Here is a 21,878-nt window from a genome sequence, read left to right as displayed (position 1 = left end):
CGCTAAATGCTATTTTTTACAATGTCTGGTAATATTAACGTTTAACTTTCAGCGTTTTATGAAAAACTATAAGTTACTCAAACAACTAGTAACTATAAGAGCAGCTAATTTTACCGAACAAATCCTAATTAATTATAACTGACTTATCGGAGGAAGGGGAAAGACTTACCTACACCCTGTGTATTTATCTTTCTATATATCAAACCAATTACAAAAAAAGAGGTGAGTTGGAAATGAAATATTACATGGATTAACTATAAAATATAGTAATATATTTAGGATTATAATGTTGGACTTACCATAAATTAATTGGTATTTTATGTAATATGAGTTTTAACGTACCTACCTAAAAGCATATCACTTGCCAAATGAGGTACTACGTAGTTTGAATGACAATCCAATTAATAGAAAATGATTATTAAAAATGAGATATATAAACTAAAATAAAAATATTTAATCACTCAATTCTCATTTTTCCTATTTTTAGTTTTAATTTGCAAAATTTATTTTTAATAGGTGTCTCATTTTAATTATATTGCCATTTTAATTTGTGAAGTGGTGATACCATTATTCTAATATATAATTTAGCCATTCATATATGGGTTTCAAACATCAAATGGTTTGGCTCATGTCACTCTGAATGACATGAAACTACAAATGCCTAAATAAAAAAAAAATATATATCAATTTTTTTCTACTTTTATACATCTCTCAATTATTTTTTTTTTACCTTAAAAAAATATCACCAACAAGTTGTCAACAAGAAATTTAAGAATTGATACTATTCCATGTGAGTTGATACCCACTCACATAGTGTATAAACTATAGATCAAGATCAAGAGGAGAAAGTTCAATAAATGTGTAACCACATAATTAGTTATAGGCGAAATGCATAAATTCACTTTTATATTTTATATAAAATATTCTGTAATATCTTTAAATTTTATTTTAATTTATTGAGTACTTTATTTTATAAAATCGCATTTATTAAAATTTTAATTTTTTTATTCTATTAAATATTTCAACTTATAAAATTATGCCAGTTAGATATTTATATTTAAAAAAATGTGAAAATTATTATTTTAAAAATTATAGTAACTACGGATTACTATTGTTGACTGTAACTGTTAATTAACTAATTCTGATTTTATTATAGTTTGAATTATTCCTGGATAGTTGTCCTAGTTTCAAGGGCTGTGATTAGTGATTTGTTATTATTCCTATTTTCTAGCTTCTGTTAGTTGTCATCTTTATTATATATATTGCTGAAGTAAATCAATAAAATATTGTTATTATATATGTTACCAAATTCATAACATCAGCCATATATATATATATTACACGATTCTATGTGCTTGTGATTTTTTTTTTTTTTTTTTTGAAAAAAGGTGGAGCCCAGAGGCTCTATTGCTCGTCACATTACTATATATGTGCTTGCAATTGATCAAGCAATAGCAGCACTAGTACTGTTCTATAATATGCTCCATTGATAAACATTTTTAAGTTTCTGCAAATTTCTCTCAGTTCATCTCTTTCTCTTTCTGCCTCCAAAAAACTATGGACACCCGAAAACGGTATGATCCATTTTTACTACTTGTCATTTGCATTTTCTTATCTTTGATAGAAACAACGTTAGCAACCGTTCAAGAAAGGCATCTTTACAAATGGGAAGTGGAGTATATGTTCGGGTCACCAGACGGTGTAGAAAATGTCGTGATGGGTATCAACGGCCAGTTTCCGGGGCCGACGATAAGGGCAAAAGCCGGGGAAACCATTCATGTGGAACTCACTAACAAACTACACACAGAAGGGGTTGTTATTCACTGGCATGGGATCAGACAGGTTATTGCCTCTTTTTCTGCAGAGATTGACTCTTTTTTTTATACACTTCTTTTTCTTTTCTTTTTCAAAAGATAGGTTATAATTGAATTGGTAAAAAGCTATGTATATAAATATTTCTATGTAAGTGTAAGCTGTGAAGATAGCGAATCTTCTTGCATGTGAACTTCACGTTGGCTTTTCATATTTAGGTAATTGTTGGTTTCCCTATTCTGGTTTGTAATTTCTATCGTTTCCTTTTACAGCTTGGAACACCTTGGGCGGATGGGACTGCTTCAATTTCACAGTGTGTTATTAACCCTGGTGAAAAGTTTACTTATAGGTTCACAGTTGATAGGGTAAAATCTTTGTCTCTCTCTCTCTCTCTCTGCTTTTACCTTTCAAATTGTAACGGTAAAAAATTACTCTATTTATGACCTGAAGGTCATGAGTTGAGGATATGAGTTTCAATCACGAAAATAGCCTATATGCAAAAAGCATGAGAATATTTTGTTTTTTCATGAATTTACTATATTTTTACAGAATAAACTTGTGATCTAAGCAAATAGCAAAACATTAAAAAATAAATCAGTTCCGTGTTGGGACGAGTGATTCGGCACCAGTTACAGACGCAAGCTTCAAGTGGGAGGAGCCCTGAGCTCTCATAATTTTTTTTTTCTTTGAAATTTCTAATTCAATTTTACTAAATATCTTTTCATTCTTATATTCTGCCTCCCTCCTAATAGAGGGGTCCTTAATTAAACACACATTTTATAGCCCATGTCAAAATAGATGAGTCCCTGTAGTTTTGAATCCTGCATTCATCATTCTTTTCCAGTTCTCTTTGAAGTGAGGTCAGTCGCAAATGCTCGCTGGGTGCGCTTTGCCCTTTATTAGGTCACGAAGCGCAAACAAAATTTAATTTTAAACGGTAGGCTGAGGATAATTATGATTAATACTAAATAAATAAAAAAAAAAGAATAGTTGGATCTACGCTTCCTCAATAATAAATTTAAACACGGTATAGAAAGTGGTTTCCATCTTCTTTACTTACCTAACCTAGTATTTTAAGGTTATACTAAGTTGTGAAAATTTTTTTTATATGGTGCAGCCAGGAACATACTTTTACCATGGACACTATGGAATGCAAAGATCAGCAGGGCTGTATGGATCTCTGATAGTTGACGTCGCAGAAGGAGAGAAAGAACCCTTCCACTATGACGATGAGCTTAACCTACTATTGAGTGATTGGTGGCACCAAAGTGTTCATCACCAAGAAGTTGGCCTCTCCTCCAAACCCTTTCGTTGGATTGGTGAATCCCAGGTAACTTAACATATTATATATCTACTTAATCTATTTTTTCCCACCTCTCATTATTTCATTATAAAATTATAAATAATATTAATATTATTATTGGATTAATAAAAATGTTATTTGAATAAAAGTTTATTCATAAAAATTAATTGTTTTAATAGTTTATTGGGGTTTTAGTAGGCGTAAAGTTTCATAATTCGCTCCTTTAAACGCTAAATAATAGATAATAAATACAGTGTTTTGACCAAATCAACTAAATGCAGTCTGTTTATTGTATAGTCTATAATGTTCTTTTAGCGTGTTCGCCCTCCTAATGAATTAAAAAACATTAAATGCTACGTCAAAAGCAGTTGCCAAGCAGAGCTTAACAGGATAATATTTTTGCTAATAATTAGTAATTGAGCATGGTAATGTTTTTTTTAGGTGAATGATTGAATCAAAATTTGATATTTTAACATTTTAAATCATTCTCTTTTAACCCTTTCTTGAATCTTAGGACAAAAGCGAAAAAGAAGAGGGAAAAAAGCAAGAAAGTCATGTTTACTTCTTTTGGTGAATAATTGTATTTTCCTTTGAAAATAATGATTGATTTGCTTGCTGTATTTTCAGAGCCTGCTTATCAATGGAAGAGGACAATATAATTGTTCACTAGCAGCGCATTATAGCAAAAACCCTACGGTTAATGGGTGTAACTTAAAAGGTGGTGAACAGTGGGCACCAGACATTCTCAAAGTTCTTCCCAACAAGATTTACAGGCTAAGAATTGCAAGCACCACTGCTTTAGCTTCTCTCAACTTGGCCATTGGCGTAAGTACATTACTTATTATTTTGCTTATTATATTATTTTCTAGATACTTCCCTAGACCCGTGTCCGAAAGGACTGACCTAGGAGTGTTTACAATATCATATATTATTAGATATTATTATCATCTCAAACTGAATTCAACCAATTTTAATCGAATAACTAAATTTCGTAAAAAGAAAATAAAGGATTGTACATAAAAATTGAACTAAGAATAAGTTTAATTTGATTCGATTCAGTTTTTCAATTTTAATTTATTTTTGGGTTAAATTGATAATTTTTAAATAATCACCCACATGCAAACACTTTTATTGGATTGATAAATTTAATTCAACCGAATCGATTTGACCGATTTTTGGTCTGCCCATAGATTTTAGAATAATAATATGGTTAGCTTTAATTTGATGGTGAAAGAACTCATGGAATATGGGATGAATGGGCAACCACTTTTTAGGAAAGTTCTTATTCCTGCACTAAGAAAGTTGTTGGCAAGCTGTGAAAGGGAAATGTGCAGTGGTGAGTGTAGACAAATGTAAAGAGGTTTTACTTTTTAATAGCACTAGGGAAGAAGAAAGGGATAGAATAGGAATAAAAAAAGTATCATTTGATATCTTGAAGAATAAAGGTTAACAAGGTTGTCCAAAGCTTAATTGAAAAGACAAAAAGGTCAAAACATCCAAATTGTAATAATAATATTATTATTATACTAATGTGTGTCCAATGAAAATGATAGTGGGTTCCCCATCATTTTCCTTGGCATAATATGAGTCTCATGTTCCTCCTTTGATTGAGGAAGTCACCTTCAAAATTTTAAAATTTTCTTTTAATTTCTTTCTCAAAATAAATAATTTATATAATCATTCATTAGATATAGATAAAAATAATTAATATAAATCATTATTAGGATAATACTTTGGACAGTTTAATCTTGATTCAAAATTTAGAATAGACTATGGATAAGATAATAAGTAGGAATCCCAAGTTACAAGTTTCTTATAGTGGTTAGGATTTACAATAATAGCTCAAATATAAAACAAAAATAGTAAATTACAAGTACTAATAATTCATTTTGGGACAATAATAGAAAAAAAATAAAATGACAATTGATGTAGGCAAGGCGACAACACATGGTGGGTTTGGTAGCTAGTGAAAGAATACATATAAATGCACTTTTAATATACAATCTAAGATAGCATTTTCTTAAAAAAAAAAAAAAAAAAAAAGATAATATTATTTATATATATATAATATTTATAATTAGTTTTTAAAAATAAAAATCCTCGTAATTTAGTATTGTCTAGCCCTAATTGACAAGTAGAAATCCAAATTACAAGTTTCTTGTAAGGGTTAGGATTTACAATAACAACTAAAATAAAAATAAAAATAAAAATAGTAAATTACAAGCACTAATCATTCATTTGAGTCTAATGAAAAAAGAAAAATCATTTGACAATTGATGAAAGAGTAGGTAGACAAGACATATGGTAAGTTGGTAGGACAAGGATCTTGTATTTACATGCATGAACCTTTGTTAAAAGGAGAGAGAGAGAGAGAGAGAGAGAGATAACGTTAAAATTAGATTTTAGTCAAACATTGAATGATCTATGACAACAATTTTTGTTTTTGCACACGGAAGGATTTGGCCTATTATCAATTTCTTGAAGATTTTGTTTATTTACTTAAATGGACGGCCTGCCACTTCCCATAATTAGCTCACAAGATAATTATTTAAGTGGCAATATATCAAAATTTTGAACTAAACTGATTTGATTCGGTTCTTGCAGCTCTATTTTAACTCTTTTGGATTGAAAAATAATTTGATTCGGCATTATATGAATTGAATTGAATAAAAAATTGATTGGTTTTTTCTTTTAAAACCGGAATTAAAACTTGATTCTTTGAAACATCAAATTCAATAAGTTCGATTTGATTCAATTGCTTCAAACTAATACTCACTCCCTAGTAATATTAAAAATAAATTTAGATATGTTATAATTATATTTCCATTATAACTCATGTGACAACCACATCCTTTGCTCAGAAATTCTGCAATATTTGCTTTAATCTGCCAAACAAGAGAAGGTCTAAATGAGCTAACTAGAGCTTATGAGCTTGAGCTTGAACTGCACTCGTTTAAAAACAGCCAAGCTCCAGCTCAAGTTGATAATCTTATCAAACAAAATCGAGTGAAATCAAGCCGAGTCTCGAACTGCTCACAAACGGCTTGTCTCATTTACATCCCTAGTATCATATCAGTTCTTTTCAGATGGGTAGGGTGACCATTGTTGCTTTTGGCACAGCACAGTTATAATATATTGCCTGTTGAATATCTAATAAAAACTATTTCTGTAAGGAATCTTACATAAAATTATTTCTTTAATTGATCTTTCCACTTTCTTGTTTACAGGATCACAAGATGCTAGTAGTCGAAGCTGATGGAAATTATGTCGAGCCATTTGAAACTGCTGATTTGGACATTTACTCTGGTGAAAGTTACTCTGTTTTGATTTCCACAAATCAGAACCCAAAAAAGAACTATTGGGTTTCTGTAGGTGTAAGAGCAAGGGAACCTAAAACTCCTCAAGGGCTAACAATATTAAACTATTTACCAAACTCTGTTGAAAATTTACCTGATTCTCCCCCTCCTGTAACTCCTCAATGGAATGACTATGCTCATAGCAAAGCATTTTCTAACAAAATTTTAGCAACAATGGGTTCTCCAAAACCTCCCAAGAATTTCAGCCGTCGGATCATCCTGCTCAATACCCAGAACAAAATCAATGGCTTTACTAAGTGGTCAATCAACAATGTTTCTCTCTCATTACCTGCTACTCCTTACTTAGGCTCTATGAAATACGGCCTCCTCCATGCTTTTGATCAAACAAACCCGCCTGAAAACTACCCTGCACAATATGATGTAATGAAACCACCAGCTAACCCTAATACCACTCTTGGAAATGGGGTTTACAAGTTTGATTACCAAACAACAGTAGATGTGATACTTCAAAATGCTAATGCATTAAGTGACAATGTTAGTGAAATCCATCCATGGCATTTGCATGGGCACGACTTTTGGCTATTAGGGTATGGAGAAGGTAAGTTTACACCTAAGGATGAGGAGAAATTTAATTTAAAGAATCCACCTTTGAGAAATACTGCAGTGATATTTCCTTATGGGTGGACTGCACTTAGGTTTGTAGCAGATAATCCAGGAGTATGGGCATTTCATTGCCACATTGAGCCACATTTGCATATGGGTATGGGTGTGGTTTTTGCTGAAGGGATTGAACATATCGGCGAGGTTCCTCATGAGGCTCTTGCTTGTGGTTTGACAGGGAAAATGTTTATGGAAAACAATAAGCATTAAGGCTATTTTGAGATTTTTTAGCTAGTTGAGGCTTAAAATTTTTATGCATTTTGATGTGTAGTGTAATAAGTGAGGTTCTACAACATTTGTATCTGCATTGTGAAGTTTTACATTATTGTAATAAATTATGGAATGGAGATGTTCATATGACGTATCTAACTTTTTTTTTTTTTTTTTGCAGTTTTTGGGCTTAATTTCACCTATTTTTACCTATGATCATTGCAACTATTATTTATTTCAGTATAGCCACGAAACTTCAGCTAAACTTTTAGCCAATAATAAAATGAACTGTTATAATATAATTCTATAGGTAATAGAAATCTTCGCTATGGTTATGTTTGATATACTTCCAAATTGAATTTCACATTTTGATGTTTGCATGAATAAAAATGTCCACTTCACCCCATATCGAAACTAAATTCTGTTACTAATATATAAATAAATTCCACAGGTGAACCTATATGAAAGTTTAGCAATTCTGATTCTTACCAAAAATAAAATAAAATAGAGATATTTGGTTGATAATGATCTGAAATTCAATGACTATGAATAGATTTCACTCAAACACTGCTCATCAGTTAAAAACAAGAAAAACAAAAAACTGGCACACAAGGCTTTTGAGGCTACACATGTCAGATACCATCTCGATAAATGTAAATATATGACACATTATCTATTCCTTTCAAGTTCCTAAACCTGAATACTTAATACTTCTGAGGAAGGGGGAAAAGGAGTATAAAAAACATATGATCCCATTGCCAATGATAATATAGCATCTTCACATAAGGAGTCCTTAAGTTAACCAATTTAATGCATGCTTACTTCATTGTTAGAAGCTCTATCAATTTGCCGGGGAAGACTCGGAAAGTGGTTTGCCTTTGCGTGATCTTTTTCTTTTCCTGCTCCTACTTCTCACGAAACCATCAACAGCTTTACTTTCCTGCACAAGAAGCATTATCATCTTAGCAAACACTATTTAAGCATCATTTTAACTCGTGGAAAATGGAGCTCATGTGGAATGACATTTAGCCGTCACTACTATCTGAATAAACCTCGCAATGTTGCTCCAATATCCATTGGTAGGCAAAATAAAAAAAATAAAAAATTGCACCATATCAAAATGTGTAATTAAGCTTTATATTTCGTTATTGACTGAGATGAACCTAATAGCTCATATGGCATGCTAATTACATATAAACTAATCCACATAAAACTTGTGGCCAAAAATAATATCTTTTCATATATTTTATTTTCTTCTTTTTCTAGCATAGATTTTTCATTTTTGTTAACAAAAATTACACTTTCAAAAAGGAAAGAAAAACATATCTGCTCCCTAGTGTAGAACCCTGGCCACTACAACTATCAACCATTACTCTATTTGTTAGCTTGTTTTTCAAATTTTTCATTAGATTGATTTGGTGTACAAGTGGTTCAGGTTAAGTGTTTATCCATACAATGTATCCACATATGTGAGCTATGATCAATATAATCTCGATTTCTCTGGGAGAACTCTAGGGTTAAAATTATATGAGTTGAGAAATCAAACTCTATCAATTGTTTTACAGATCATTCCCCACATGCTATCATTCAACAACACTGATTAGAACCCACCATTATTGCCTGGACAAAAAAATCACAAAAGTCTAGGGTCATGCAAAAGCAATGTTGTCCTCACCTTCTCAGATGAAGGCTTTAGGTTTACATCCTTTTTTTTCTTCTTGCATGAAAGTGGATTTGGTCCCTGCAAAATTTAGGACATGAAGTTTAACCATAGGAGAATAGAGAAACACTTAAAAGAAAACAGTTAGCAAAGGAATGAAAAGCATGAAAACATGTATATTTTGTTCTTATTAATCCACTCAATATCAAGTAACTGTACTCAATTAACTACATCACTTCTTTGACATCTAATATATCGACATTCTTGACATCATCACATGTGCATGCTATTTGATGACCAAAAAAAAGAAAACAAAAAATTGGGCATGTAATGCAAAAAACATCACATAGGAAATGGAAAAATGTACTGGTTGGCAGCCACGGATCCATAATATTACAGGTAGAAATAGAACAAGCAATCTTCACATTCTACAGTTTTAGATGCAAGAATCATTTGCTGTTCTCAATTCCCTCAAAGAAAAACATCCTCACATTCTCAACTCATAACACATCCAGTTCTGGGCTCACTAAAGATCCACTATAAATCACCAAGGGGATGCAACCCAGAATTAAAAGGAGGGAATCAACAAAACAATGAAGCATACAGCTACATCCTCATCTAATCACAGAGTAGAGACATAATGATATATTGTGGAGGCCCAAAGCAAGAGAGAGAATTCCATCATGCTTCCCAGTAGATGTGTCTTGTATGTGTGTGTGTGTGTGTGTGTGTGTGTGTGTGTGTGAGAGAGAGAGAGAGAGAGAGAGAGAGAGAGAGAGAGAAACTTTATTATCATATAGCTAAGGCAACCATGGTAAAGAATATAATAAACTAAAAATTTCCCAATATATCTCAACAACTAATTGCCTGAATTGGTTATGAATCATATGCATTTGAGAAGAACAAGATGATGGACGCATGGTTGATAAAAATCAATCTACAAGCCAGAACTAAAGATTTCAAGATTATATATGGAGAATATAATATTTTAGCTTAGGATTTCAAGACAATTATACCTTGACTTTCTTTCTTTTAAATTGAGCTCTATCCTTGACATCCATTCTCTTTCCAGTGCCTTGCTTCTTTCTAACAGGCTGCATTTCCAAATCTTGATCTCTTGGACCTTCATTTTCATCAGAAGAATGTCCAGATTTCTCTTTAGTCAACATACTCTTGGTCCTGTTTTTTAACATTTTATGTTCTAACTCGGTCACACGTGAGCGTTCTTCTTCAGAGGTCTTGACAAACTCATGTTGAAATGCAGATGGTGGCTCAAGGAGGACCGCATTTCTCAGACCAAAAATGAGGGGGACACCTGGAACCTGCACAATAGCTAAATTTTCAGGAATGAACAAGGGCGTCAAAAGGGTATTTTTCTAGTTGGGTAAAGTAATTTTCAAATTTGAATTACAGAACAAACAAATTCATTGGGCTTATGCATATAAACAACTTTTCCAACTAGTATGCACATCACTTAGATCCATTTGGTATGCATTCAACAGGGTCAAGCCAAGATGAGTCAAGACAGGGTATCATTTGATACAAGTATATACTGATTTGTTTCATAATTTCACTTGTTAACTAACCTTCTAACTATAATGCTAAAATATGTGTTTATATATGATGGGAAACAATAACCCCCATACCCAACTTCAACTTCGAATGCCAAAGCAAAGCAAGGTAACTACTTTGGGCATCATCACTTCTCAAAACTAGATGATGCCAATAAATGGAGAAGATTTGTTAGCACATTTCTTCTACAATTGAGACTAAACTTGCTCTGTTTAATATCTGTATCAAAGAAATTGATATATATGCAGACATTCCTCATGCATTGTAAAACATAACAACATCAAACAGAGCAGTTTCAATACCAGAATAGAGAAAAAATTTATAAACCAACAAATAGTTACATAATTGGTAAAAGAAAAGAGATAAAAATGGAACCCACAGAAGATGAGACAGACTAACCTCCCGAAACTTCTTCCTCATAACAAAGTCCTGGGTTGCCACAAAAAAATGCTCAGGATTATTTTCTCCAATAATCTCCACAATGCAAGCTTCAGCACTCTTTTTATTCTCATGATCACATCTGACATTGGAATTGAATCACAGTATCCATCAGGAGAAATGAATTATTACTGAAATATTTTTAGATATATATGGCCCAGAAAAGAAAATAAGTTCATAACAAAAATTTCCCAAACCAAATATTTAAATAACTAAAGAGAACCAGGAACCAATTTAATGAGTAAAGACATACTGAGGATGGTAGGGCAAGTTAGAATATTTAATGATGAAACATTTCAAAAGCCCAATCCAATCATAGTTTTCATTTTAAAGCCACAAAGAAATTATGAAAAGAAAGAATATCAAACATATATCAGAATATGCTTACGTCTGACATGGATTCAAGTACTCGATACATAAACACATAGACTAACATAACACATTTTAAGACGCACCAATATCACTGTGACAAGAAAAGGAAATCATAATTCAAATTTTATGGCTCAAGAATTTTAGAATCATGGTCTATGTTTTCTAGGATTTATATTTAGATACATATTTCTAGTTCACCTAGAGTCATATAAATAAGTTACTAGTCAAGAACCTTAAGTCTAAGGGGCAATTCTATAATTTCAGCTTTGTTGGAGTGTGTCCATATTTATTTAGGAATATTTAAGCTCACTTTCAGTATTTCTTGGTTTAGGATAATGCTACTCGTTTTTAGTTTATTTTGGAAGTCCAAAATATTCTCAGTCCAGTGTCACACTGAGAATATGCACTTGCAATGCTCAAGTCTAGCTATTATGTTCAATTCAATCATTGCATACGTCCATGTAAACACCTCAATAAGAACAAGTATTGCAGCCACAGTATAAGCCAAAAAAGAAGTGGACAACCATGTTCCTTTGCGGACTAGTTAAGACCGATCAAGCTAAAGATCTAAGTAGCTTCAATTAACAACAAATTCAGGAACCATCATATATTGCCCTTAACATCCCCAGTTATCAATCACTCAAAGCAAGACCCATTTCATTAGTAATTTTTTTTTTTTTTTTTTTTGATAATACCCATTTCATTAGTAATTGAACTCAAATATCTTAAACTTTATACTTATAATATCCTGAATCAACACAACAGACTCAAATTAAGAAGAATTTATATGAATTTTGCAAGATTAGAAAAATACATACAACAATTAGACTAATTACAGTTCACCAACTACAAAAAGATAACATCTCTGTCAAGACATAGAGAGAGGGCATTACCTCGCAATCATGAGTTTATGAGCAGCTTGGAGAGATTCAGAATAGGAATTACCGAGTCTTTTGAGCTCCCCAAGGACACATCTACAAACCGAACAACAGAAACAAGTACCACTCCATATTAAATAAAAACATCCTTTATATTTTAAGGAACAGCATAAAGCAGAAAGAGATATTGATGGAAAGCAAGCAGGGAGACCTGGTGGTGAAGAGCTTCACAGGGCCACCAAGTATATTAGACAAAGCTTTATCAGCTGGCGCAATGCTATTTACTATAAGGTGATGCACAAATGTTCCATCACACAGAATCTTAAACGGTTGCCTGAACCCAAAACATGCTGTATAAAACCTCACCGCCTTGCGGTGGCGTCTTTGCTTCCTCACTCTCATACTTTAAATCTGAGAACGGGCATATATACAAGTCAAAGAAAAGAAGAAAAAAGAAAGACACAAATAGTTATTATCTATAAACTAAGTGATGAAATATTGCAATTTCCCATTCAAAAGTAATTACCTTGACTACTAGTGAGAGTCGTCGAGACCCAGAAGGAGACAATGCAACAGATAAAGAAAAAAGATATTGAGGCAAGATAGGGCTCAAGGGTTTTCTCGACAGAGATCTTATTGGGTTTCCATTTCAAGGTTCCGATGGCTGGAGTGTAGGAGCGCGATAGTGGAAGATGAGCTCTTGCCTTTTATGCGTGAAATAGGAATCTTTAGCGACTATAGATATATATATATATATATATAGTATGTTGACTATTAATACGACGACGTTTATATAGCCGCTCATTTGAGTACAGTAGACTACTCTCAATCTTACCCTTTCTTCAACCTTTCGACTTGCAAGAGATAGAAGCAGCAGCCGAAAACACCATGGTAGAAGACAAAGCAACTAATAGACAAGAAGGAACTGAAACCGAAGAGCAAGATCAAGTAGTAAATCCATGGGAAGTTTCGGCCAAAGATGGGGGGAAAATCGATTACGACAAACTAATTGACAAATTCGGATGTCAAAGACTGGACCAATCATTAATCGACCGTGTCCACCGTCTTACCGGCCGTCCTCCTCATGTACTCCTCCGCCGCGGCGTCTTTTTTGCTCATAGAGATTTCAATGAGATATTAGATGCTTATGAAAAAGGCCAAAAATTTTATCTTTATACAGGCAGAGGCCCTTCCTCAGAATCCCTGCATTTAGGCCATCTTGTGCCTTTTATGTTTACTAAGTAAGTGGATACTAGTAACAATAATCAGCTAACTTAAATCTTGTAGTTACAATTTTTTTATTATATTATAGTTAACTTGTTGATTACTGCTTTGTAGATATCTTCAAGAGGCATTTAGGGTTCCGCTTGTTATACAGCTCACTGATGATGAGAAATGCATGTGGAAAAACCTTTCAGTGGAGGAGAGTAAAAGATTGGCTCGTGAAAATGCTAGAGATATTATTGCTTGTGGATTTGACGTCACTAAGACTTTCATTTTCCAAGATTTTGAGTATGTTGGTGGGTAAGTAACTGAAATAACTGTTTCAATGTCCCATTAGATGTTGCTAAAGCCGGAAAAAAATGATATCTTTTTGTATATTTCTGTTTGGTTATTGCTTTTAATTGTTCTTGTTTAAATTCTGTGCAATTTCACAATAATGCTCTTGAATGTTTTAAGCATATTAGATTGATAATAAGCATAAAAAATCTTGCGTGGGTGTTTTGAGCTTTAAGAATTTATTATCCAAGGCACTATTTAATGAGGAAGATTGGTTGTTGCTAAATGTTTCTCTTGGTTCTTCTTATACAAACCGTAAATTACAAGATCCATTAGGAAGTTAATGAAAAAGGCGTTGTTATTTAGGGGTTGTAGAAAGTATTTAATTGAGTTGTTACTTTGTTTTCCTGTCACATTGTTGAACTCATTAGGCTGCTTCAGAAAAGTGATCACTATTCACCTTCTGGTAGCCTTTGCAATACTTAAATCTTTTCTGTTTTTATGGGAAATTGTTTGGACTGTATCATCTGCCTATGCCATATAAAGATTTTGTTGAGAGGAGACTTTTCTTATTAATCTTTTTCTTTGCTCAAGTACATGTATAATGAATTATTATAGGTGGAGTGATTATTTTTCTTTTTGCTAAGAAGAGTTCTTCGATATTATTTATGATGTTATTCATCAATGTTTATTGTACATGGCTTTCTAAAGCTTTATTCCTGTTGGATTTAAAGAGATCTATCGATTCATGTATTATGAACTGCTTGCTAAGATTAGGTGCCTCCAATCTTAATTTTGGTTCAGTGTTCTCAGAATGCACATGTGCAAACAAGAATGACCTCCACAGCTCCAACCCCTTAAAGCATTCTTTTCCAATAATGAAATTTTAGTTATTTTTTGCATAAATGGACTTCTTTTTTAGTCTTAGGAGGAGTTTTTCCTCTAACAATATGTAGTATGTATAAATGGATGATTATTCTGATCAAACAAATATCTATGTATTTGTTCTGTTCTCAGTTTTCCGTGGATATTAATTGAAGCATGTAGTTCACAAATCATGCATGAATTTACCTGTATTATTGTACTACCAATTGATTTTATTCTAAAATCGTTTGTGCAGTTCCTTCTACAATAACATGGTGAAGGTTGAGAAGTGTGTTACATATAATAAGGTCATTGTTTTTCTTACTTATCTTTACTGTTTGCACAAGTATGGAGGTCTGTCTGGGATGCTTGAATTCCTCTCCAATTGAACCAACTGTTTACCACATTTATCTTAAAATTTTGCTGCTTTGCACAGGTTGTGGGTATATTTGGTTTTACTGGTGAAGATCATATCGGGAAAGTTAGCTTCCCAGCTGTGCAGGTTAGTTTTGTGATGCTGTGTACTGATCTGAAAATGTGTTCACATGATTGTAGTGTTGAGCCTGCAAGAGTTGTTTTCCCTTTAATGTCTCATTGCTATGTGGCTGCTACTTTGAGCGTTTAATTCCTTGTAACTTGACAATTATACTCACGGAAACAGAAATTTGAAAAATCACGATAATAACTATTCAACTGAGTTTTGATTGGACTGAACCCATGCAGAACAATTTTATGAAAAAACATATTTTGTTAGTATTTAAAGATACTTGTGCCTTTTCAATAAGCTATTGTCACCTTGTAAAATAATTATACGAACATAGTTTTGAAAGTATAAAAGACCTTGTACATGTCTTTATTTTCTCGAATCTCAACTCTATTTTCATCATCATGGACTGCTATGATGGCTGTGGGAGGTATTTATATACTTTTGCTATTGATGCAGGCAGTTCCATCATTTCCCAGTTCATTTCCACATCTGTTCTCTGGCAAAGATAACCTTCGCTGCTTAATTCCATGTGCAATTGACCAGGTAAAACCCCTCCCAGTCCTGAAGGTTTCTATGCTATTTGCATGTAATTAATGTTGATGAACACATACTGCTTTATATGGAGTATAAATATAATTCCTTGACTCTTGTTTTGTTTGATAATTTCATTAGTACTAAGTTTTTTGTCCTAGTTTGATTTTTTAACTCCCATTTTTTCCATTAAGTTTCATATAAATTTTTTAAAATGCTTCATTCTTTCTTTTTGGCGCGGCGGCACCACCAATTCTTCCATCACCAATAAAACCACCATTTTCACCACTGCCACCATCATTGTTATTTTGATTGTCTTAGTTGTTTTTTTCCCCGAACTTAGTTGTTTTATCTGTCATCAAAGCAGCAATGAATTTATTCACAACTTATTTAATTGTTCACTTAGTTCTTATTGTTAAGCTTAAAAATTTCAATCACATTTCAGCTCTTAAATCTTTAGTACTAAAATTATCTCTCAATCTTTGTGCAAAGTTTTCACTTTTATCGTGCCAACTGGTTGGAACATGAGGTTATTTTGCATAACATTGATATTGAGTTTGTGAGATGGTAGCAAGTAGATGTCTTCATTAGAAATTTGCATTTATCATGTTCCTTTTATTATTTCTATTATGAATGAAAATTAGAATGATTTCTTGCCATTCATTGTGACATACCATGGATGATTCCAAGGAGAAGTTGCCTGTTATTGGAAATAGAAAAGTAATTCTCAAACAGAGGAAGGTGTTGTTAGTAAATGCTTTTGGTGGCACTGTGAATTTAAACATATTATATATTGAAACAGTACCTCCAGGCTAAACTGCGGAAGTGGTGTAACTTAAATATTGCTTTGGCTTATAAAAGTATAGGAAGACATCAAAGCAGCTGTAAAAATATGGGATGTTCCTAGGTTATTTTGTTAAACTGAATCTTCTGAAGTGCTTAGGAAAGACAGATTTTTGAATTCTTACTAAGATATGGTGATGTTGGTGGTCTTTGATGGAAGAGTTAGATTGATGCAAGTAGATTTGCCGAGTTCCATTTCATCTTGTGCTCTGGAAATTCTATAGTGAGAAAAAGGTATATAAATCTAAAGTTACTATTTGTTGAAGGTTGCCAAGTAATTGAACTTTGTGAATAAAATACTTTTCACGGTACTTCTTGGTACTAGCAGACTGTTTATATGGATTATCACTGGGAAGGTGCAGGCCTACTTTGTTTGTTTTTATGTGACTTGTGGCTCCATGCTGGATAATAAATGTTTTGAACATAGTGGAGATAGAATAATATATTGCGAGCCGGTGTTAAATGTGAGATGTGTGAAAAAGGAATGGGAAAAAAATGTCACCAACTCAGCCAAAACATGAGTTTGTCATATAATGTTAAAAAAGAGGACTACTATCATAATTGCTTGGAAGAATAAGAGCAACACTGTTCAAGGGAAATTTCCTTCGTGCTTTGCTTTCTCTGGAACATTTGGTGTAATTTTGAGCATCTTGTTTGATGGCTGATACTTTTTCCTTCTTTTTTCAAGATTGGTGGACATCCAATTGGATGAGTCACCAAATGTAAGCAGTTAACCTATGATATTCATTACAAACATGTAGATGATTTACGTTTAATTGTGCTTTGATGTTTGAACTTTAGATCTAGTTGTTCTTTATTGTTGTTTTTGATTTTTGATTTCCCAGGATCCATATTTCAGAATGACACGAGATGTTGCTCCTCGGATAGGATATCACAAACCTTCATTGATTGAATCATCATTCTTCCCTGCTCTTCAGGTACACTTATATATAGGAATAGAAGCATCTGTTAGTTTATATGCAGTTGTGCTTAGTTGTTGTTATTTCTACCAGTATCTTTTTTCTCTAAGTTTCTTTTCTCATTTGACCAAAAAATTGTGATGTTTTCATCAATTTAATTGACTCCAGATATAATAGAGATGCTGTCTTTTCATATTTAAACATCGTATGTAATCTGACTTCAAAAAGATTGTCCAGTTTCAGTAAAACTCTGTTGAGTGCCATTTTGGTGTAGCACTACTCCAACAATCTGCCTACTGATGCGTAGGATGGGTAGTAAGGGGTGTTCAGTATTTAGTTCAAACTATAAAACCAAACTGGAAAAAATTGAATTAAAGCAGTTTGGTGTGGTTTAAAATTTTTTGATTCAGTTCATTAAAAAAATAAAACCAACCAATTTATATAAACCATTTTACATATATGATTAAATTATTTATTTATCATGTTTATTCTAAACTATAATAATTATATTTAACTCCAAAAAATTTGCTGTGAATATTTTATTTTTTAATGTGGATATGCGTCAATTTTACTTGTAATCAAGAAACTGTATTATCAGTAAACACTGATCGTTGTGCAGCTCAGCCAGCCAATGAAATCTTGATTGATTCCTCCATCCGGCCCGAGTCAATTGCTTATGAAGACTATTTCACTTGATATAGTTATATTAAATATATATTGGATGTATTTATTTGCTTAGGTATAAATTTTTTATTTTTTATTTTTTTACTAAACCGCTTTAAAGTTTCTCCAAATTGCACCAAATGGGACCAATGAGCTTGAACTTGTAAATTGTAGTTAAGGTTATAAATTCAAAGAGAAGGAACTTCCTGCAAAGGATAAAGAGTAGTGTTTGGAGAAGCTGAAAGTGTGAAGAAAAGTTAGCTTGCAATTAAGAGAGGGAGGGAGGGAGGGAGGGAGTGCACATGTGCCTTATGAAACTAAAGGCTTTTCCAATGCAAATTAAGACACTAAACCGTTATTGCTGCCAAGAAAAACAGAGTTTGTGTCTGTATAAAGATTAAGCATTTCATTATTGTGCAATCCCGAAGATTCCAGCATTATATTAAGTAGAATTATTGTTGTCAGATTTTCGTATTCCCTTCCTGACATTAATAGTACACAATGATAACAATTTCTGCATCTAAATTTTCTCATACAGGTTTGGTTTTTGCACTAGCATAACTGATTTCTATTTCTGCTGCAGGGGGAGACAGGAAAAATGTCAGCCAGTGATCCAAATTCTGCTATATATGTGACTGATTCGGCTAAAGAAATCAAGAACAAGGTATGGGTCCTGAAAAATGAGACACTCTCTCTTTCAAACACGCGACTGTGAATTACATAAACACACATAGATACGCGCACACATTTATTATGGTTTTATTCTCTCTCCTTTTGGCTACTGTTGACCAATGTCTCCATTTTTATCATTTATGACTCTTGTTTTTTTTGTATGAGGCTGATTTTGTCTGGTCATACTCTGATTGTATCATCTATTATATGCTTGGGTCTTTTATGTCTCTTAAAAGGAATGAGAGGGAAGGTTAAACAAGTTGGTATACTCCAAGTAAATACAGGCCTGGGCCCTATAATGGTTATCATGCTTAGAAATGCAGATGATTAGGTTAATAGGTTAATGGCACGTTTGTCAGGTGCTTTGCATGAATGCTTTTCTTTCTGGTCTTTTTTTATACTAATGGTAAGTTGTGATGCTGGCAACAGATAAACAGGTATGCATTCTCTGGTGGGCAAGATTCTTTAGAGAAACACAGAAAATATGGAGCAAATCTTGAGGTACTAAACCTTTCTGCTGAAGTTTGATGAAGGGAAAAAGACCCCCGCACACATCATGGAATGGGATGTGGGTTATGATATATATTTTTTATGTGTTTGATTCCTAATAGAATGAACTGTCATGATATATATTTTGTTCTTCAGGTAGATATACCAATCAAATATTTGAATTTTTTCCTGGAGGATGATGATGAGCTTGAACACATAAAGAAGGTATAACTTCTATTTCTAGTTTATTTTGCCATTCATGTAGTGAGGATTCCACACAGCCCTTTGTCTAACTTATTGTTTACATTACTAATTTGGATTATCCTAAGAAGAGTATCAACTTTCTTATTTTAGTTAAAAGTGAACAAGTCGAAATGTTATTTCGTCAATAATTTGCTTCAAATAATTCTCGACCTTGTGACTTTTAGACTAGACACTCGTTTTGGGGTAGGGAGAGTGCAATTGTTTGGGACCTCGCTGAAAATTGATTAGCGAAAAGATCTTCCTTGTAATTTTGAAGTTGTCCTTATTCAGGAATACGCTGCTGGACACATGCTAACAGGAGAGGTGAAGAAGCGCCTTGCTGAAGTTTTGACCGAATTGGTGGAAAGACATCGTTTGGCACGGTCTGCTGTGACTGATGAAGTAAGCTTTTTGCATACCGTCATTAAATCTACGCTAATAGACAGTAGATATAGAATTTTATATACATGATTATATTCAAATGAAGGATGTTGGAACTAATATTAGTTCTTGCTTTCTTTCAGATGGTGGATGCATTTATGGCAGTGAGACCTCTTCCCAATATGTTTGACTGAAGTTGAGGTAATGCTGGTGTTGTATTGAAAAGATTTTGCAATTGCTTTAAAAATTCTGGGAATTGCTTTACATTGATGTGGCCATTTTAAATATTACTAGTTCTTTTTACTTCCTAAATTACAGGGGAGAATTTTATTAGCAATTGAAAGAAGAGGAACCAGAAAATGGAAATTGCATTTTTTTTTCTTGTGGCATTTTATCATTGTATTCTTGAATATTTTCTCCAATCACAGAGTTCCCTTTCCATGGAGTTGAAAAGATTGGCTTACTACAGCTACTATAGATCTTTATTTATGTATAGGTAAAATACATCCGTGACTCTAAATTTTGTCATAATTAACACTTTTGTCCCTCTACTGAGTAGAGAAATGAAAATGTTAATTAGGGCATAATTAAGGACCCAGATGTATTCTATCCTAGTTCATATGATTAAAAGGTTATTGTAGTCTTTTTATTTTCAATTGGTGGTGAAAGTTCACTTTTTGTAAGGAAGGATCCGGTAGTGAGCCAGAAGTAATAAGTTAACAGACATCGTAGTTATTTTTTATGAATAAAGAGATAAAAGTGTTGATTAAGACATAATCTGAAGTATTAGAAAATAAATGTGATCTATAAAAGAATAACTTATCAATTAGAAAGACTATTAAGGTGAGATTTAAAATATATGCAAGGAAATATGCTTTTCGATATTTAAATTGATTTTCTATATGAAAAACAAAAACATGCTATGATTTTATTTCATGGTTCAAAGCTTTTTTTTTTTTAATTCTTTTGATTTTTGACATGGTTTTGTAGGCTTTGCAATCCCACATCCTATTGTTGATTTTTTTTAAATTAAAAAAAAAAAAAAGAAAATAAACTTATCAATTGTATGTTTAAATTAGGAAGAGATATAAATAGAAAACGTTAGGAAATTAAAACAATTAATTGCATGAGTGATTATAAATTAAATTTATACAAATAACAATTATAAATTTAGTATTTACCTTGCAAATCCGGTTTAACTCAATACAATGTGAACCATTCAATTTGATGAATTTAAAAATATAATGAAATTAGACCAATAAATTCACAAATAGTGTGAATTCACGGATTATTACTTCCTTTCTTAATGACTTTTCAGTCGCGCCTCTCTTCTCATCTCTTTTCAATATTGAAAGTTTTTTTATGTATTGAGAATGAAATCCTTGATCGGTCTTAAAGTCTCCCAAGCTTTTTACTTGTCTTGACCACCAGGGGTCAGGGCTTTGTGCAATAATTGTTGAACAGAGAGGTGCTTCTTTCATTGCAGAATTTTGGTGAAAGAGTCGTCTTGTTGCAGATGATTGTATTAGCATTAGCTACGTTGTTCATTCACATGCACTAATGTCTTTATGAAAGCATTTATCGCCTCCTTTTTAAAAGCTCACAGAAAGCTAATATTGCTTGAGGGTTACTGAGCCCTTAGTAGCTCCAACTAAGGCAACTCACTGGTTTTAACTGACCTGAACAAAGTATGATATTATCATTTCATTATTTAAACAACTAACACAAGTCACTTGTTTTAGTAGACTTGCCTTAGTTGAAACTACTATGGATAACCGAAATGGAAGCAGTTCCAACCAAGGCAAGTAAAAATACGTTATTCTTTTAATTTCAACTCATGTCCCTCTCCACTTTTTACGTTTAGCTCATAAATGTCATTACTTGACATACTGTCAGCTTATAAATATAGCGCAGTATAGAGCTTCTAAAGTTAATACTTCGATGATTTTGAACGATCAATAGGATTGACTTTCCTTCAGTATTAGAAACAAAACCTTAAAAATAAACATTTTGATGAAACAACAACTGTAAGTCTCTCTGTGAGAAGGGAAGCAATCGAAAGA

General features: G+C 32.7%; 3 protein-coding genes across 3 annotated transcripts; 2 read left to right on the top strand and 1 right to left on the bottom strand.

Moving 5' to 3' along the window:
* Window positions 1-1,361: 1,361 nt before the first annotated feature.
* On the top strand, window positions 1,362-7,456 carry LOC105629313 (L-ascorbate oxidase). The gene is made up of 5 exons (XM_012210879.4): window positions 1,362-1,842; window positions 2,085-2,177; window positions 2,930-3,142; window positions 3,743-3,940; window positions 6,343-7,456. The coding sequence occupies exons 1-5, from the start codon at window positions 1,558-1,560 to the stop codon at window positions 7,300-7,302; spliced, it is 1,749 nt and encodes a 582-aa protein (XP_012066269.1). The 5' UTR covers window positions 1,362-1,557; the 3' UTR covers window positions 7,303-7,456.
* Window positions 7,457-7,815: 359 nt separating this feature from the next.
* Window positions 7,816-12,937, bottom strand: MEE21 (PIN domain-like family protein). Its single transcript, XM_012210880.4, has 7 exons — window positions 12,749-12,937; window positions 12,434-12,633; window positions 12,238-12,318; window positions 10,934-11,054; window positions 9,979-10,284; window positions 8,978-9,043; window positions 7,816-8,242 (listed from the first exon to the last, which is right to left on the bottom strand). The coding sequence occupies exons 2-7, from the start codon at window positions 12,622-12,624 to the stop codon at window positions 8,144-8,146; spliced, it is 864 nt and encodes a 287-aa protein (XP_012066270.1). The 5' UTR covers window positions 12,625-12,633; window positions 12,749-12,937; the 3' UTR covers window positions 7,816-8,143.
* A 26-nt stretch (window positions 12,938-12,963) lies between these two features.
* LOC105629315 (Nucleotidylyl transferase superfamily protein) lies at window positions 12,964-20,471 on the top strand. Its single transcript, XM_012210882.4, has 12 exons — window positions 12,964-13,463; window positions 13,561-13,746; window positions 14,843-14,894; window positions 15,023-15,088; window positions 15,530-15,616; window positions 17,293-17,385; window positions 18,614-18,694; window positions 19,132-19,203; window positions 19,348-19,416; window positions 19,726-19,836; window positions 19,959-20,016; window positions 20,134-20,471. Exons 1-11 carry the CDS (start codon window positions 13,111-13,113, stop codon window positions 20,007-20,009), a joined length of 1,221 nt encoding a protein of 406 aa, XP_012066272.1. The 5' UTR covers window positions 12,964-13,110; the 3' UTR covers window positions 20,010-20,016; window positions 20,134-20,471.
* Window positions 20,472-21,878: the final 1,407 nt, after the last annotated feature.

Source organism: Jatropha curcas, chromosome 1, assembly GCF_041381405.1.
Source record: "Jatropha curcas cultivar XTBG-Jc1 chromosome 1, XTBG_Jcur_1.0, whole genome shotgun sequence".
NCBI lineage: Eukaryota > Viridiplantae > Streptophyta > Magnoliopsida > Malpighiales > Euphorbiaceae > Jatropha > Jatropha curcas.
Note: the sequence above shows the minus strand (reverse complement) of the source record. Positions and strands in the feature narration are given on the sequence as shown.

Coding starts and splice junctions, on each gene's coding strand:
- MEE21 (XM_012210880.4), bottom strand. CDS start 12,624: ATGAGAGTGAGGAAGCAAAGACGCCACCGCAAGGCGGTGAGGTTTTAT. Junction 11,055..12,237: donor CATAAACTCATGATTGCGAG/GTAATGCCCTCT, acceptor TTCCAATGTCAG/ATGTGATCATGAGAATAAAA. Junction 8,243..8,977: donor TAAAGCCTTCATCTGAGAAG/GTGAGGACAACA, acceptor CTTCTTGTGCAG/GAAAGTAAAGCTGTTGATGG.
- LOC105629315 (XM_012210882.4), top strand. CDS start 13,111: ATGGTAGAAGACAAAGCAACTAATAGACAAGAAGGAACTGAAACCGAA. Junction 15,617..17,292: donor TTCCATGTGCAATTGACCAG/GTAAAACCCCTC, acceptor TTGATTTCCCAG/GATCCATATTTCAGAATGAC. Junction 19,837..19,958: donor GGTCTGCTGTGACTGATGAA/GTAAGCTTTTTG, acceptor GCTTTCTTTCAG/ATGGTGGATGCATTTATGGC.
- LOC105629313 (XM_012210879.4), top strand. CDS start 1,558: ATGGACACCCGAAAACGGTATGATCCATTTTTACTACTTGTCATTTGC. Junction 2,178..2,929: donor ATAGGTTCACAGTTGATAGG/GTAAAATCTTTG, acceptor TATATGGTGCAG/CCAGGAACATACTTTTACCA. Junction 3,143..3,742: donor GTTGGATTGGTGAATCCCAG/GTAACTTAACAT, acceptor CTGTATTTTCAG/AGCCTGCTTATCAATGGAAG.